Source organism: Populus trichocarpa, chromosome 1, assembly GCF_000002775.5.
Source record: "Populus trichocarpa isolate Nisqually-1 chromosome 1, P.trichocarpa_v4.1, whole genome shotgun sequence".
Taxonomy (NCBI): domain Eukaryota; kingdom Viridiplantae; phylum Streptophyta; class Magnoliopsida; order Malpighiales; family Salicaceae; genus Populus; species Populus trichocarpa.
The window spans coordinates 34316133-34333011 of NC_037285.2; the positions used below are offsets into that span (position 1 = coordinate 34316133).

Here is a 16879-nt window from a genome sequence, read left to right on the forward strand (position 1 = left end):
TTCAAAATAAAAATAAAAAGAAAAATTTTGAAGAGTAATATAAAATGAGGCAAGTGTTGGGCCTAGGATGATTAGGCCACGTACCTAGCCTAAAAGGAGCAACCTTGGCATTCTGGGACTACAATGTCAAGCTTGCACGCTTAACTTTTTTTTTCCTGACTTTTACTTTTTTAAATGGATGAATGATGTGTTGTTTACTCAATTTTTTTTTAAACAAGATGAACAGCGTGTCAATTCAATTTCTGGACACCATCGATAGTCAAAAAATCAAGTTTTGGGTTCTTGAATCCAAAAACCCTATTTTAACTTATTTTTATCTAAAAACAATTAAAAATATTAATAAATAAATCTATTTTTAAAGCTCAAAACACCATAAAATCAATCAAAAATATTTTTGAAATATTCCAAAAAATCATATTGAACTTAAATCTATGTTTTTTAGCAAAATAAAAATTCTAAACCCCTTTTATAGAACTTCATTCTCCAAAATGAATTTATTGATGCCAAAATTATTATTTTTTCATTACCAGAATATAAACAACAGAATATTTTCCCTCTCTTTCATGATTTTCTTGCATTTTCCTCTCTCCTTCCTCAACACATTAGGGCCGAAACATAATTTTTGAGGAATTAAAAGTCATGGACAATTAAAGGAATAAGTTATGGTCTTTAATACTAAAAAGTGTAAGTTATTGAATCGCTAAAAACAAAGAGATTGAATTTGTTTATTTTTCATTTTTCTTCGTCTTCACTAGTCTACCAGGTAACATGAAAAAAAGTAAATTATAAAATTATTCTTTATTATAAAATAATGCTAAGTTTAATATTAGTTTATTCTAAAATAATGTCTTCTTTTTCATCAATTTTTCTATATTATTTACTTCTCTTTTTTTCCTATTTGTTTTTTAAATAAATAAATTAAAAAAATACCACTCACGTAAAGGGAAAGAAAACGATACCACACGTTTTGACTAAAAACCATTGGCGCCGAAACTCTTCTCGAAACAAATCAGTCGAATGGACGACGGATTACTAAAGAAGTTCTGTATTTCAATGTGCTGCTATAAAAATAGCTTTTCTTTGGTTTCTTGAATTCAGACAAAAATGTCTAAGTTAGGGTTTGGACAGAATAACAAGCAATATGGTTTAATGAAGTTGGTGTTTGCACTGTCATTGGCAACACTTGTAGGGATCGCTCTCTTCGCCCGTTTTCTTGGGACCTCTTCTTCTTCCATTTCTTTTACTAATCAATCCATTGCAGATAACAATGTAGCCAGTGACAATCACACCAACCAAGACCACCAGGTAATACATTGATCTTTTTCGTCTTCTTCTTTCTTGTTACTTTGAATTCTATCCAATGTGTATGGTTATCAACTGGGATATTGATCTTGTTTGATTTGATGATGTTTGTTATTGATATTGAATGCTCATTGTTTTCTTTCTCCTTTAGAAAGAAGGTTCTGAAGATAAAAATGGCAATGTAGAAGGGAGAGTCTTATCTGCCACTTTTGCTGATTTACCAGCACCGGAGTTAGAATGGGAGCAGATGCCATCAGCACCTGTGCCTCGTCTTGATGGTTATTCAGTACAGATCAAGAACCTTCTTTATGTATTTGTTGGATATAGAAACCTTGACCATGTGAGAATCTTTCATTCTTTGCCTGATTTATTATGTTCTCTTACCTTTGAGTCCAATTGAAGATTAATTTTCAACAATGCTTCAAAAATATTTCGTATTAAACCGTGGAATGGATTTTTGTGATTAAAATCAATGATTTTTATTTTTTGTGTTTTATTTCTTGTCTGATTGGATGTTTGTATCTTATAGGTACACTCTCATGTTGATGTATACAATTTCAGTGATAATACATGGTGTGACAAATTTGATACCCCAAAAGACATGGCAAATTCACATTTGGGAGTGGCAACAGATGGGAGATACGTGTACATTGTCTCGGGACAATATGGTGCTCAATGCAGGACAGCCATAACTAATTGTTTCTCACTGGACACTGAGACAAGAAAATGGCACCGATTGCCTCCATTACCGGCACCAAGGTACTTGACTTGAGCAGGAAATCCATGAATGTTGAACTTACTTTCTTATCCAATCTGGGGATCAGAATTTTCAACTGCTTATTTCAAGTCCGTTTCATTATCAAGCTAATTCCTGTTTCTAGTGTTTTGACCAATGAACCTCTTTCATGTGCCTGTATTTGTGTGTTTACTACCTTGGCAGCTAATTTGTCATGTTTTGAGAGTTGTTGATCTTTTTATTTAGAGAAAACAAGTGTTGTCATCACATTCCTGAGAAAAATCTGATAGCCTGTAATCATCAGATTCTTTCAAATATTCATGTGATGTGCATGTTCATCTATGCAGGTTGAATGATTCCATCGTAACCCTGTTCCCAAACGCCAATTTATCATCATTTTCTTGCCATTTTTTAGTTATTGGTTCTGTATTGGAGTTTCTTTAAGATAATTGGTTTCCGTTAACTGATTTTTAATATGTATAATGAGCTGCGGTAGGTTTGGTACCACAATAGGCCTTTGTCTGGATTAACTCCTTTATGCATTGCAACATCAATTTAGCTTTTGATGCTTAGGTAACAGTTGTGATCTCAAAGGATCAAATTTAGTTCTGTACTAGCAGGACCTAATGTAGTTTGGCATTGACATTAGAGAACATGAAAGAATTGCAACTGTGAAATAGGAGATGTGTCTACTAGCAGTCTATCCAAAGCTGAATATTTCAAAGCTATGTACTCAATGCCTTAAATGAATATTATTAACATGAGTTTTCAGGTATGCTCCTGCAACTCAATTATGGAGAGGCAGACTGCATGTGATGGGTGGCAGCAAGGAAAATCGCCACACACCTGGAGTAGATCACTGGAGTATTGCAGTAAAGAATGGAAAAGCATTGGAGGAGTGGCGCACTGAAATACCCATTCCCCGTCACATAGGTCTGCTTGCTGCCTTCATTTATGTTTGAAATTGGAAACAAGATTCTGTTCTGAGGGTTAATTCGCCTGGATCATTCATCTCCTGCGAAAATGTTTCACACCCAACTCTAATAATGCGGTGATTATCTTCCGTATTCTAACCGTGAATATCACTTTGGTGACAGGGCCTGTATCGTGGTCAATGATCGGCTTTTTGTCATTGGGGGTCAAGAGGGTGATTTCATGGCTAAACCTGGGTCGCCTATTTTCAAGTGTTCTCGAAGGAAAGAGGTATACAGGTTGATCATTTTGTTTTGATTAGAACATATTGGATTTTAGCGAGCTGTGCTCTCTCGTTGTCATTGTTGGCGGTATATGATATAGCTTTCAGACTCTGCAATGTTTCAGGTAGTTTATGGCGACGTTTATATGCTAGATGATGAAATGAAGTGGAAAACTTTACCTGAAATGCCAAAACCCGACTCCCATATTGAGTGTGCTTGGGTAATTGTCAACAACTCAATTATCATCACTGGAGGTACTACAGAAAAGCACCCAAACACGAAAAGGATGATGCTGGTTGGAGAGGTGTTCCAATTCCATTTGGACTCGCTGGTACTGATCTTCACCTTTCCCACTCTTAAGAAGGATTATGCTTCATGTTCATATCATGTATTTTCAGCTGTCTGTTTGGTCAATAGAATACCTGTCATAGACCACTTTAGTCGACAGTAGCCGGTCGTTCTTGCTGTGTTGACTCATTTAGGAGCCGATGATGCAGTCACTTCTTTCCTTTGTGCTTTGGAAAATATCAAAACTCCCAAAAGCAGTCTCCTTTTGTGCGTTGGAAAATTTCAAGACTCGTCTTCATACGTTATGTTTTGATACCCTCATGTCCTCTATAATCTAAAGAAGTAAGCAGCTATTCACCAGATACGCGTGCTGTTGGCCTTGTTTCGTAAGCAATGGTGTCATCTGTCATCAATGGCATTTCGCATAAATGAGCAATGCCAACCCCGCTTGCAACAAGGCCACTCCGCTAATTTAAGCTAATCTTTCTTTATGTACTCACTTACAGCTCACTAAAATCCAGATTTTGGGTGTTAGTGCTAAATAATTTTCCTTTGAATAAATACAAGAGAAGTCGGTGACTGTTAAACAAATTTCTTATATCAGTTTTCTACAGATGGTTATTACAATGGGCAAACATTTGAAAATTTCTGTCCATTTTGAATTGCAGACATGGTCAGTGATCGGAAAGCTTCCTTTCCGAATAAAGACTACCCTTGCTGGTTTTTGGGATGGCTGGTTGTACTTTACATCAGGGCAGCGGGACAGAGGACCAGATAATCCACAGCCAAGGAAAGTCATTGGAGAGCTGTGGAGAACCAAATTGCACCTGTGAATCAATTTGTCAACCTGGCTACTCTTTCAACAATATTACAGCTCTTACAATTTTGACATTGCCTCCTTCCTACAATTGAAAAGGCATCAATTTATCCTCTTTTTGTGCATTTTCAATAGCACTTTTTGTACAACCCATTTACGCATTTTACGATTATCAATATCATTACACTTTATTGTTTTCATATCGAACCTTTTTGCCGCTCTGCTGATAAGTAATGGAGTCCTGGTTGGCTGTTTGACCGGTTGGCTAGATCTTAGACACCCTTCTGTCTTCCGGCAACATTGTGCAAACTTTCATATTGTTCTCGTATACAGAACCTATAGCAGCACAAACTAAACCACAAAGAAATCTGATAAATGAAATGGATCCAAGACTGCGTAGTAAGAATAAGAGATCTCAGCTTGGAGAATATATGAACACATTTCGAAAAGAAGGAATTTACAAACACAAATCACAGAAACAAGGTCCAGTTAACTTTGGTTATCCAGCCCTGCATTTACAATGTGGCCAATATGCCATGAATGAACAAGTCATCTATAGACATACACGAATAAGCCAGGGATTTTTTCTTTCTTTCTTTCTTTCAGTTGTTAAATCTCCCGTTACAAGTGCAAAAGCGCTATAACTGCCCTGAAGATAAGGTAAAAACAAGTGCAAAAATGTCAAGAGTCAAGGTAGAAAGAAGCGTCCGTTAATCTATGCTTATGAATCAATTATCAACATGGATACACAGCTTCCAGACAGTTGAATAGAACAAACATGACTTCATCTTAAAGGCCTACTAGAGGCTGTGAAACTAGTACTCATCGGTTACCCTGAACAGTATCCAAAATACAACTACCTGTGAAACAAGAAAACAAAAGGATTGAAGACACGAGGCAAAATGATTAACGAACGGGTTCGGATTTGTACGAGGAAAAAAAACCAGCAAATGATGCAAAACATTCAAACCTCCACGCGGCCAGAAAGAAAGAAAGAAATCCTGCCCCTTTCACACCATGAAATCACTATAAATGTAGGTTCTGCGACCAGTCAAAGATTTTCAAATTAAATATGGATCCCTGTAAGATATGTGGTTTTTCCATCTTCAGTAATTTTCTCCCTTTTATTGATTCTTTCCAAAATAATTTTTTCTGTTAAAATGCCAGCACAAATTCAAAAATGGTAACAGTTGAGATTAGCTTTTTGAGCTTTACCCACAAAGACAAACAACCACTTATCACTGTACTTTTTGTTGCATTAACAATTCTACTAGTGTTTACTTGATCGAAAGACTTTTCATCCTCAGCCAAAAGACATGATATCCCTTAGTTTTAACTGTCAAATCATTATTCTTGAAAGCAACCATCAATTGCAACGTGTGGAGGCTCCATTTCACGACCTGGTTCACATTCCTCGCATGGAATCCATGAGCCCATGGGTTGCATAGTAATTTCTTATTTCACGAGATCCGTCAATATTTCCTGCAGAAAGTTTATCCAAGTTGAGATGGACACATTAAACAAGCACATAAGAAATAAACATACAGCAGGGAGGGAGAAAGAGAGATATGCCAAAAACTCATAATGGCGATTATAAGTTGTAAATGCAGTCTTGGATATGTCTCCGGAGCTTATTATGATCTCCGATAGCTTGCTCTTAGGTTAATCTTAGATAAAAATGTTGCACCCACTAGTTCCTCAAGCAATTCCTCAATTAAAGGTATTGGAAATTTGTTTTTAACTATCAGTTTGTTAAGTGCTATGGAGTATGTTAAATAATATTTATGTAATCTTATTTATTAAGGTTAAAATAGTACTTTCAGTTTGACCTATATATACTTTATTTGTATTTAGGTTAAGACTATGCATTCATAATATACAAATTATTCAGAATTCTAGCCTCCTTTCTCTATTTGATCTCAATTAATTTAACATGGTATCAGAGCTGGTTTTATGAAACGAGGCTTAATCCCAAGCACAAGTTCGCGGATCCAACTTTTGCAAAATTTGGTATTTCGTCAGTTTCTGCAATTATTTTGGTATTTCGTCTACCCTTCAGCTTTTGCAATTTGGTATTTGTGTTCAGTTTCTGCAAATTGGTTTTGTGTTTTGGAGTAATCGTATAATTTTGAGAAGATATTTGTTTAGTTTCTGCAATCTCTGTTCAGTTTCTGCAATTTGGTATTTTGTTTTTCGCTGCTTTTGCATTCTGGTTCTCTGTGATTGTTAATTATGGCTACTGAAAGAGATGATTCGCTTCAGTCTGTGAGTGTGAGGTTAGATGGGAAGAACTATTCGTATTGGAGCTATGTAATGCGAAATTTTCTTAAGGGTAAGAAGATGTGGGGGTATGTTAGTGGAACTTATATAATACCTAAGAATATTGAGGAGGGGGATGTTGTTTTGATAGATACATGGGAAGCAAATAATGCAAAGATCATTACTTGGATCAACAATTCTGTTGAGCATTCGATAGGTACGCAGTTGGCGAAGTATGAGACAGCAAAAGAGGTTTGGGATCATCTGCAAAGGTTATTCACGCAATCAAATTTTGCAAAACAGTATCAATTAGAGAATGACATACGAGCTCTTCATCAGAAGAATATGAGTATTCAAGAGTTTTATTCTGCTATGACAGATCTTTGGGATCAATTGGCTCTTACAGAATCAGCAGAATTAAAGGCATGTGGTGCCTATATTGAGCGTAGAGAGCAGCAACGATTGGTACAGTTTTTAACAGCACTTCGCAGTGACTTCGAAGGACTTAGAGGTTCAATTCTACATCATACTCCACTGCCTTCTGTTGACTCTGTTGTCAGTGAGTTATTGGCTGAAGAAATACGTCTTCAGTCTTATTCTGAAAAGGGAATTCTTTCTGCTTCAAATCCTTCTGTACTAGCAGTACCTTCTAAGCCATTCTCTAATCATCAGAACAAGCCCTACACAAGGGTTGGCTTTGATGAGTGCAGTTTCTATAAGCAGAAAGGTCATTGGAAGGCTCAGTGTCCTAAGTTGAGACAACAGAATCAAGCTTGGAAGTCTGGCAGTCAATCACAATCTAATGCTCATCGACCACCTCAGGGTTATAAACCACCACACCACAATACTGCAGCAGTAGCTTCCCCAGGCTCTATTACCGATCCTAATTCTTTGGCTGAGCAATTTCAGAAGTTTCTCTCCTTGCAGCCACAAGCAATGTCCGCTTCTTCCATAAGTCAGTTGTCTCATAGTTCCTCAGGTATGTCACACTCTAAATGGGTCTTGGATTCTGGTGCTTCCCATCATATGTCTCCAGATTCCTCATCTTTTACCTCAGTGTTCCCTTTGTCCTCCATTCCTGTTATGATTGTTGATGGCACTCTTATGCCCTTAGCAGGTGTTGGTTCTGTTGTCACACCTCACTTGTCTCTCCCTAATGTTTATCTTATTCCAAAACTCAAATTGAATCTTGCGTCTGTTGGTCAAATATGTGATTCTGGTGATTATTTAGTCATGTTTTCTGGTTCTTTTTGTTGTGTACAGGATCTGCAGTCTCAGAAGCTGATTGGGACAGGCCGTAGGGAGAATGGACTATATATTTTGGATGAGTTAAAAGTGTCAGTTGCTGCTGCTGCCGCTGCTACTACTACTGCTGATTTGTCTTCCTTTCGTTTGAGTCTTTCATCTTCTAGTTTTTATTTATGGCATTCCCGTTTAGGTCATGTTTCATCATCTCGTTTGAGATTTTTGGCATCCACAGGAGCTTTAGGAAATTTGAAAACTTGTGACATTTCTGATTGTAGTGGATGTAAACTGGCAAAATTTTCTGCTTTACCTTTTAATCGAAGTATTTTTGTTTCATCTTCACCATTTGATTTGATTCATTCTGATGTATGGGGACCTTCTCCTGTTTCCACAAAAGGAGGGTCTCGATATTATGTCTCTTTTATTGATGATCATACTCGTTATTGTTGGGTTTATTTAATGAAACATCGTTTTGAATTCTTTGAGATATATGCAGCTTTTCGAGCTCTTATCAAAACTCAACATTCTGCTGTGATCAAATGCTTTAGGTGTGATTTGGGTGGGGAATACACCTCTAATAAATTTTGTCAAATGCTTGCCTTAGATGGAACCATCCACCAAACTTCATGTACAGATACTCCTGAACAAAATGGTGTAGCTGAAAGAAAACATAGGCACATTGTCGAAACTGCTCGTTCTCTCTTGTTGTCTGCTTTTTTTCCTAGTGAGTTTTGGGGAGAAGCTGTTCTTACTGCTGTAAGTTTGATTAATACAATTCCATCTTCTCATAGTTCGGGTCTATCTCCTTTGAAAACTTATATGGGTATGTCCCTGATTATTCCTCATTTAGAGTCTTTGGTTGTACTTGTTTCGTTCTTCGTCCTCATGTAGAACGCAGTAAGCTATCCCCTCGATCCGCTATTTGAGTATTTCTAGGTTATGGTGAAGGTAAAAAGGGGTATCGTTGTTTTGATCCAATAACTCAGAAACTTTATGTGTCTCGTCATGTTGTCTTCCTTGAGCATATACCTTTCTTTTCTATTCCATCCACTACTCATAGCCTGACAAAATCTGATCTTATTCATATAGATCCTTTTTCTGAGGATTCTGATAATGATACCTCTCTCTATGTTCGATCAATTTGTACTCATAACTCTGCAGGTACTGGTACTTTACTCTCTGGCACACCTGAAGCTCCATTCTCATTTACAGCCCCTCAAGCTTCATCTGAGATTGTGGATCCACCTCCACGTCAGTCCATCCGCATTCGTAAGTCCACAAAACTACCAGATTTTGCTTATTCTTGTTATTCTTCATCATTTACTTCCTTTTTAGCTTCTATTCATTGTCTCTTTGAGCCCTCTTCCTATAAAGAGGTAATTCTTGATCCGCTTTGGCAGCAAGCTATGGATGAGGAACTTTCTGCTTTGCATAAGACAGATACTTGGGATCTGGTTCCTCTACCTCCTGGTAAGAGTGTTGTTGGTTGTCGTTGGGTGTATAAGATCAAGACTAATTATGATGGGTCTATTCAGCGATACAAAGCTAGGCTGGTTGCAAAAGGATACTCTCAACAGTATGGCATGGACTATGAGGAGACATTTGCCCCGGTTGCAAAAATGACTACTATTCGTACTCTTATTGCCGTAGCTTTGATTCGTCAGTGGCATATTTCTCAGCTTGATGTTAAAAATGCATTCTTGAATGGAGATCTTCAAGAAGAAGTTTATATGGCACCCCCTCCTGGTATTTCACATGACTCTGGATATGTTTGTAAGCTTAAGAAAGCATTATATGGTCTCAAACAAGCACCTCGTGCTTGGTTTGAGAAATTCTCTATTATGATCTCGTCTCTTGGCTTTGTTTCTAGCAGTCATGATTCTGCTCTTTTTATTAAGTGCAATGATGCAGGTCGTATCATTCTGTCTTTATATGTTGATGACATGATTATTACTGGTGATGATATTGATGGTATTTCAGTTTTGAAGACAGAGTTGGCTAAACGATTTGAAATGAAGGATTTGGGTTATCTTCGATATTTCCTGGGTATTGAGGTAGCATACTCACCTAGAGGTTACCTTCTTTCTCAGTCGAAATATGTTGCAGATATTCTTGAGCGGGCTAGACTTACTGATAACAAGATTGTAGATACTCCTATTGAGGTTAACGCAAGGTACTCTTCTTCTGATGGTTTACCTTTGATAGATCCTACTTTATACCGCACTATTATTGGGAGTTTGGTATATCTCACCATCACTCGTCCAGATATTGCATATGTTGTTCATGTTGTTAGTCAGTTTGTTGCTTCTCCTACTACTATTCACTGGGCAGCTGTTCTTCGTATTTTGCGATATCTTCGGGGTACAGTTTTTCAGAGTCTTTTACTTTCATCCACCTCATCATTGGAGTTGCGTGCATACTCTGATGCTGATCATGGTAGTGATCACACAGATCGCAAGTCTGTTACCGGGTTTTGTATCTTTTTAGGTGATTCTCTTATTTCTTGGAAGAGCAAGAAACAATCTATTGTTTCTCAATCATCCACCGAAGCAGAATATCGTGCCATGGCATCTACTACCAAAGAGATTGTTTGGTTACGTTGGTTACTTGCTGATATGGAAATTTCCTTTTCTCATCCTACTCCTATGTATTGTGACAACCAGAGTTCTATTCAGATTGCTCATAACTCGATTTTTCATAAGCGCACTAAGCACATTGAGATCGATTGTCATCTTACTCGTCATCATCTCAAACATGGCACCATTGCTTTGCCTTTTGTTCCTTCTTCCTTGCAGATTGCAGATTTCTTTACCAAGGCGCATTCCATCTCTCGTTTTCGTTTTCTGGTTGGCAAACTCTCGATGCTTGTAGCTGCCGCATCGTGAGTTTGAGGGGAGATGTTAAATAATATTTATGTAGTCTTATTTATTAAGGGTAAAATAGTACTTTCAGTTTGACCTATATATACTTTATTTGTATTTAGGTTAAGACTATGCATTCATAATATACAAATTATTCAGAATTCTAGCCTCCTTTCTCTATTTGATCTCAATTAATTTAACAGAGTCCACACAAAGTCTCCATTAGCTATTCTTCTTTTTCACTTAGACCACTGGAGAAGCAAAAGGATTATGACTATGTTATATGATGCCAGACAATAGAATTTAAGAAACCATCTTCTCCATAATATCCTTTTGTAACGCTGAATTTCTGTAAGGTCTCAGGTTCATAGGTTAGTACCATTCTTTAAAGGTATAGAATGATCGTGTGGTCTTGATGGAGGTAAGCCTTTTGGTTCGTTGAATATATCATGATATGATTCCAACAATATTGTTAAAGCATGATTCATTTCAGCTTTAGGTGGAAGAGTAGCAAGCGTTGAGCATATCTCACTATCAACTTCTCAAATTGGTCTTAGACTATACAAGCCGATCCCTGCTATCTGAGTTAGATTGTCTTGTCCAACATGTTGTTCAAACCTGAGTGTCTGCAGCCTAACGGGGTTTTCTCCTCTGAGTACCACTTCTTTTTCAGACCACTAAAAAAACATCCACTAACTCCTTGTAATTTGATACAGTGTTGCCTGACATGGCTCATACTATGGTTGTCATGTTGACTACCTCAAAGAATATTCTCTGGTTGAAAATGGTTACATATATATATATATACACACACACTTCCGTACAAACCCCCATGACTTCAATACTTCCTATATGTATTGGGTTTACCAACAGGCATGGTTCAATGACTTCCTCCTACAAAATCAAAACCATAACCATTCTTGGCTTTTCTACTTTCATAGTGTCATGAATACTACAAACCTCCCCTTCTGGTTCCTCCAATGGTAGAACTACTATGGTTGTCATGTTGACTACCTCAAAGAATATCCTCTGGTTGAAAATGATTATATATATATATAACATCTACTTGAGATTCTTATATTCTCCTACTGGATTTTTCTGTCACCCAGACCTATAGCAATAGCCTTTATATACTCACTCCAGGTTACTACCTGACTTTCCTTGCTTCTTATAAGATTTTGATGCCAATATAGGGCTATTTCATTTAGATAATAAGAAGCTAACTTAAGCTTATCAATTTTAATAATTTTTTCTATGTCGAAGTATTGATTGCATTTGTAGAACCACTTATAAATATCATCTCTATCAAAAGTAAAAAAGTTCTTTTTGGGTTTATTTAGCCACCAAATCCTCCCAACTAAATGGTTGATGGTTATTTTTTATGTTAGTCTCTCCAGTATTGGTTTATAGCTTCTATAGTAGAGAATTTTGCTAGTAAGACAACCCACTGATAAGTTCTTTAAGCTCCTTCATATTAGCATCTTGAGTGATTTGGTCCCACTGATAAGTTCTTTAAGCTCCTTCATATTAGCATCTTGAGTGATTTGGTGGCTTGTAATTTCTATCTATATGTCTCCAATAAACCCAAAACTTGTTCATGTCTCTATGATTGTTCCTTGTTTGCACCTTTAAAATACTCCTTCAACTTCCTAAGATCTTGGGACCTAATGTCTGGCACCGTGAATAAAGTCTGAAGATCAAAAGCTCTGACACCACTAGGTGTAAGTGATACTTTAATGGAACCTATATTAATGGCCTCTAGAGATAAGTATGGTGTTGTTAATGGTAGGAAAAACGAGAGAAGGGGAGAGAGAAAGAATCAAGTCATTACATCGTTCATTCATTTTTTTTATTTGCATATCTTTTGGCAATTTTGTTACAATGAATATAATAAAACATTGCTTTTAGAAGACAAATAACTAACTCTCCTATAAGCTTACATGTGCCCATCATGTTAACTAATTAAAACATTGTGTATAGCATAGATAAAACGATGCGTATCATCGACAACTTCATTCTAATGGTCATATTATTCAAAAAGATCTAACTCTTTGTTCTTCAATAGTTTCTTTCATTTTACCAGCAACTAATCTTGTAACAAGTTGATGAGGATGATGAACCAAAAAAGAATCCAAGAAAAAGAAGAATAAGGATATTCCTCATGGGTGGCAATTCCTTAACATGCAGAAACTTATCTAGTTGTGCAAGCTTAAAGAGATCACTAAGGAGATGTATGCTTTTTACTATAAAAGATTGACCAATGTTTGGGAGGACTATTTGGATATTAAACACTTTTATATTAAGGTTTAGTTGAATTTCAAGGCTAATTTTTTTTGTGCCAAAAAGAACTCCATTTATTAGCAATAGTCAATATCAACCTTTCCATGATATTTTAACATTTACAGAGCTAAGGTTTCCACAATAAACATTAAAGGAGTTACATCCAAATTATGTGGATATAGGATGAAGCCTTTTATGCTAAAATCCTATTGAGTAATTAATATTTAAGGAGTTTTTTAATCGCAAGTTCCTTGTGAAGCCAAGGATATTGGTGGATAACAAATCCCCTTTATTTTCACAAATGAAATAAATGGTAATAGTGTTAATATCATGGAATCAACCAAATGCTTTAACTTGTTTCATAATAATCCTAAGTAGGAAGACTTGGAGGAATTAAACAAGCAATTTCTAAATTTTAATATGGATTCTTAAGGGAAAAATGTCTTAATATAAAGGGTATTGTTATAATATTAAAGATTTAAGAAGGGCACTAACACCAACTTAAACAACTAGTGCACAGTGGTAAAAATAATTTTGAAGGTTAATTTCAACATGTGATTGCTAATAGTTCTATCTGATTGAAAGTTAGTTAACAATTAGAGTTAGTTGGAAGCATAATTAGAAGTTAGTTTATTAGTTAGTCAAGAACTTAGTTATGCAAAAATAAATAATGAGCAAGCAATAAAAAGTAATCTTAGTTAAGTAATTTGTTAGTTCTTCCTCCCCTTTCTTTCTTTTACTTCTCCTTTTTTTTTTCTAGTAACTTGTGAAGAATATCCTAACAATTTGTTTTCTTATAAACTTTTTTAGGGTTAAGGATTGATTGATTTTGTATATATTGGTGTTGAGGTAGATAGCATGAGAGAGAAGTAAAATGAAAAAGGTGTGTTTTGGGTGTTTTTCGAAAATGTGTTTGCCTTGATGTATTTTTAGTTTTTTAATAATTTTGATGTGCTGATATCAAAAATAAAAAAAATCTAAATAAAAATTATTTTGATACTTTTCAAGTAAAAAGCACAGCACACAACAATACCAAATACGCATAAAATATATTTTGGTTTGTCAATTTCAAGAAAAGGATTAAAGGAAAACAAAAATCTCTATTTTTTGCTTGCGATCGACTTAGGGATGGCGATGTGTCGAGTTTTTTTAAATTCATATATTATTCATTATCTATTGGTTATAAGATTTAAATAGTTATATTTTATTTATTAGGTTTCAGAGTATTATATGGATATTCATTTTTTTTACTATTATTTATTATTTAATAAAAATTAAAATTATATATATGAAGAGTGTGCGCGCGTATACACTAAATGATAAAATTATAAATATTATTCATCTATATGTGTATTATATTAATATCATATTGGATTCAAGAAAATATAAATATTATATTATCCAGTTCACTATTACAACTTAAGCCGTAAAAAAAACCATCTTATTTTGTTTATAAAATTTGTTCACATTAATTTAAAAGAAAATAAAGCATAATTAAGTACTCAATTATAATAGTCATTAATGTTCAAACACTTAGATGCTGAGGTTCACCCGCAGCCACACATTTTTATGTTTGGTAAAGGAAACAAACCTGATTTTGCTCGGTAGGGTCCACTGTCGCAATGTTCAGTTTTTTTAATAAAAAAAAAACCAATGAGAAAAGTTTAGTTTTTTTTTTCCCGAACACCAGTGCAGTTAATCATGAACAATATTTTTTTAAAAAAAATTAGTTTAAGGTGAATTAAATTTACTCGTACTGTAATGAAATTGTAAATTTTTTAAAAAAAATTGTGTTGTACTCGAAAAACTAGTATTTAATATTATTTAATAACACTACATAAATTAAAAAGATATCGCATGATGACGTAGCATTTGTGGAATTTGATTGCAATTCCAATAATAAAGATATCACAATCTTTATTATTTAATAACACTACATAAATTAAAAAATTCAGTTTTTGTTGTTGCGCGCTTAAGAAACCATGAAAAATATAGTCCTTATTGGATAGATTTCGTATATAATGATATTGCACATAGTTTATTTCATGATGATAAAAAATATTTGATTTCAATATTATTTATTTCATGATGTAATAACAGTAGTTAAATCTACAATATTTAAGTTAAAAATCATATATATATATATATATATAATTTTATAACCTCAATTTGAAAAGCATTTTTTTAACCAAACACATTAAAACTACTTTTTCTTCAACCTCAATTTTAACCACAGTTTTAACCAAACATCTATTTTTTCAAACCAACCTCAACTAAAAGTACTTTTTATAAAACAACTTTTTTAAACCACAACCACAACAGCTACCGCAATACCAAACACACTCTTAATATTATATCAATTCAAATTATTCATTAGACAATGATGGTGTAGAAAAAATTAAGAGCGCGTTTGGTTTAGTTGTAGGAAATAGGTTTTTTTTTTTATATCTTCAGTTTTCTTTTTTCATTTCGAGCTCTCTCATTTCTTCTAAAGAAAGTAAAAATAATGTTCTTTATATCTCATATGAAGGGGAGAAAAAAACATTTTCTAGCACAAGTTCCAATATGTTAATGAAGCTAAATATAAAACTCAGAAACACTCTTTCTGATTAAAAAAAAAGGTGAAAATATTATTCAAACGTATAATTATAAAAGACAGACACACATCATATATTTGAGTTGCCTTGTCAAATAGGCATTTAAATTCAGCCTCCACAATAAAAATTAACAAGGACAGATAGGAGAGAGGTCTCCTTTCACCTGATCAAGTCCAGCATCTTGCATTTGTTTCCCAGTATCTTCAATAGGTTGGCAAGCATCAGTGACCTGCAATCATATCATGACGACATTTAGTGCCCAGAACAAGCTTCTAAATTGCCTATAGCAGCTACTTGTGTGAAGAAAGAAAGCTGCGGAAATGAAAATAAAGGATAAAAAACTTATATTGTAGAGCAGTACGACAATGGTGAGACACTCAGGACAAGTGTAGTTACATGCATGGCTTGCGAACTTCCACTCCATTTACCCTTAAGACCTTTTGTTTTTAAGAAAACACAATACAGAGGTGCAACGGATAACGAAAGCTTGTTCTAAATAAAGCCTCCAGGCCATCATCTCATGGTAGGATTGAAAGTGACATAATCGATAGCTTCAAAATCAAGGGGCCTGTAAAAGTGAAAAATTAAATTACCTTTCAGGAGGAATCGCTCAAGGCCTGATCGCCTCTTGCAACTTTTTTCCTGAAACTCAAGTTGCTTGTATCTTTCACCTCCTTAGCCTTCTCGTTCTGCAGTTTTCTAGTGATTTAGAAATAACATCGTAGTTTGAGGAGTTCTTCAGGAAATAAAAAGTTCACGAGTACATAAGACCAAATTCCAACTTTTAATAACAAATGAAACTAAGTTTTTATGAATGCCTTCATGATTTCTTGTTTCAATTACAGTCTTTTACCTTTACCATTAGGTATTAGATATGTGTAAGCCCCAATTTATGTTTTATGAAATTTTCATGAAGAACTAGCCCTTTGTTTAATTGCAGATTTCACGAAGTGATGTTCTTTTAAAGTGAGGTGGAATCAGACTCCTCAATAACTATCCACACAATTTTAACAATGATATTCAAAAGGCTATAATTGATTTTGAAAGGCTATAATTGTCACAAATTTTGAAGTATTTGACAAATCAAGCATCAACTGAATATTGAGTTTATTTCCCGACGCCAGGAGGAACTCTATACCAAGCCAATCGAAACAAATCACATAACACAATCTAATGTAAAATGATCAAATTGAAGAAAAAAAAAAGTTCAGTGATAGAAAAATCAAATAAAACAAAAGCACATGATGCACTATTACAATCCAAATAGAGGTTACAGTAAAACCATAAGATGTTTTAGT

At 34.9% G+C, this 16879-nt stretch overlaps 1 protein-coding gene and 1 long non-coding RNA gene across 3 annotated transcripts; one reads left to right on the forward strand and one right to left on the reverse strand.

Moving 5' to 3' along the window:
* Nucleotides 1-984: 984 nt before the first annotated feature.
* LOC18095268 (kelch repeat-containing protein At3g27220) lies at nucleotides 985-4539 on the forward strand. Of its 2 annotated transcripts, XM_024610860.2 has the most exons (7): nucleotides 993-1305; nucleotides 1454-1642; nucleotides 1832-2061; nucleotides 2811-2967; nucleotides 3134-3241; nucleotides 3359-3565; nucleotides 4191-4539. In XM_024610860.2, the coding sequence occupies exons 1-7, from the start codon at nucleotides 1105-1107 to the stop codon at nucleotides 4353-4355; spliced, it is 1257 nt and encodes a 418-aa protein (XP_024466628.2). In that variant the 5' UTR covers nucleotides 993-1104; the 3' UTR covers nucleotides 4356-4539. The 2 variants fall into 2 exon arrangements, with proteins under 2 accessions (XP_024466625.2, XP_024466628.2); XM_024610857.2 differs by lacking the exon at nucleotides 4191-4539 and having other exon boundaries at nucleotides 985-1305; nucleotides 2811-2971; nucleotides 3136-3241; nucleotides 3359-3507.
* Nucleotides 4540-15512: 10973 nt separating this feature from the next.
* Nucleotides 15513-16780, reverse strand: LOC112326488 (uncharacterized). The gene is made up of 2 exons (XR_002980084.2): nucleotides 16175-16780; nucleotides 15513-15810 (listed from the first exon to the last, which is right to left on the reverse strand). It is a non-coding gene; the product is annotated as an uncharacterized LOC112326488 (long non-coding RNA).
* Nucleotides 16781-16879: the final 99 nt, after the last annotated feature.

Coding starts and splice junctions, on each gene's coding strand:
- LOC18095268 (XM_024610860.2), top strand. CDS start 1,105: ATGTCTAAGTTAGGGTTTGGACAGAATAACAAGCAATATGGTTTAATG. Junction 2,062..2,810: donor CCTCCATTACCGGCACCAAG/GTACTTGACTTG, acceptor ATGAGTTTTCAG/GTATGCTCCTGCAACTCAAT. Junction 2,968..3,133: donor AAATACCCATTCCCCGTCAC/ATAGGTCTGCTT, acceptor CACTTTGGTGAC/AGGGCCTGTATCGTGGTCAA.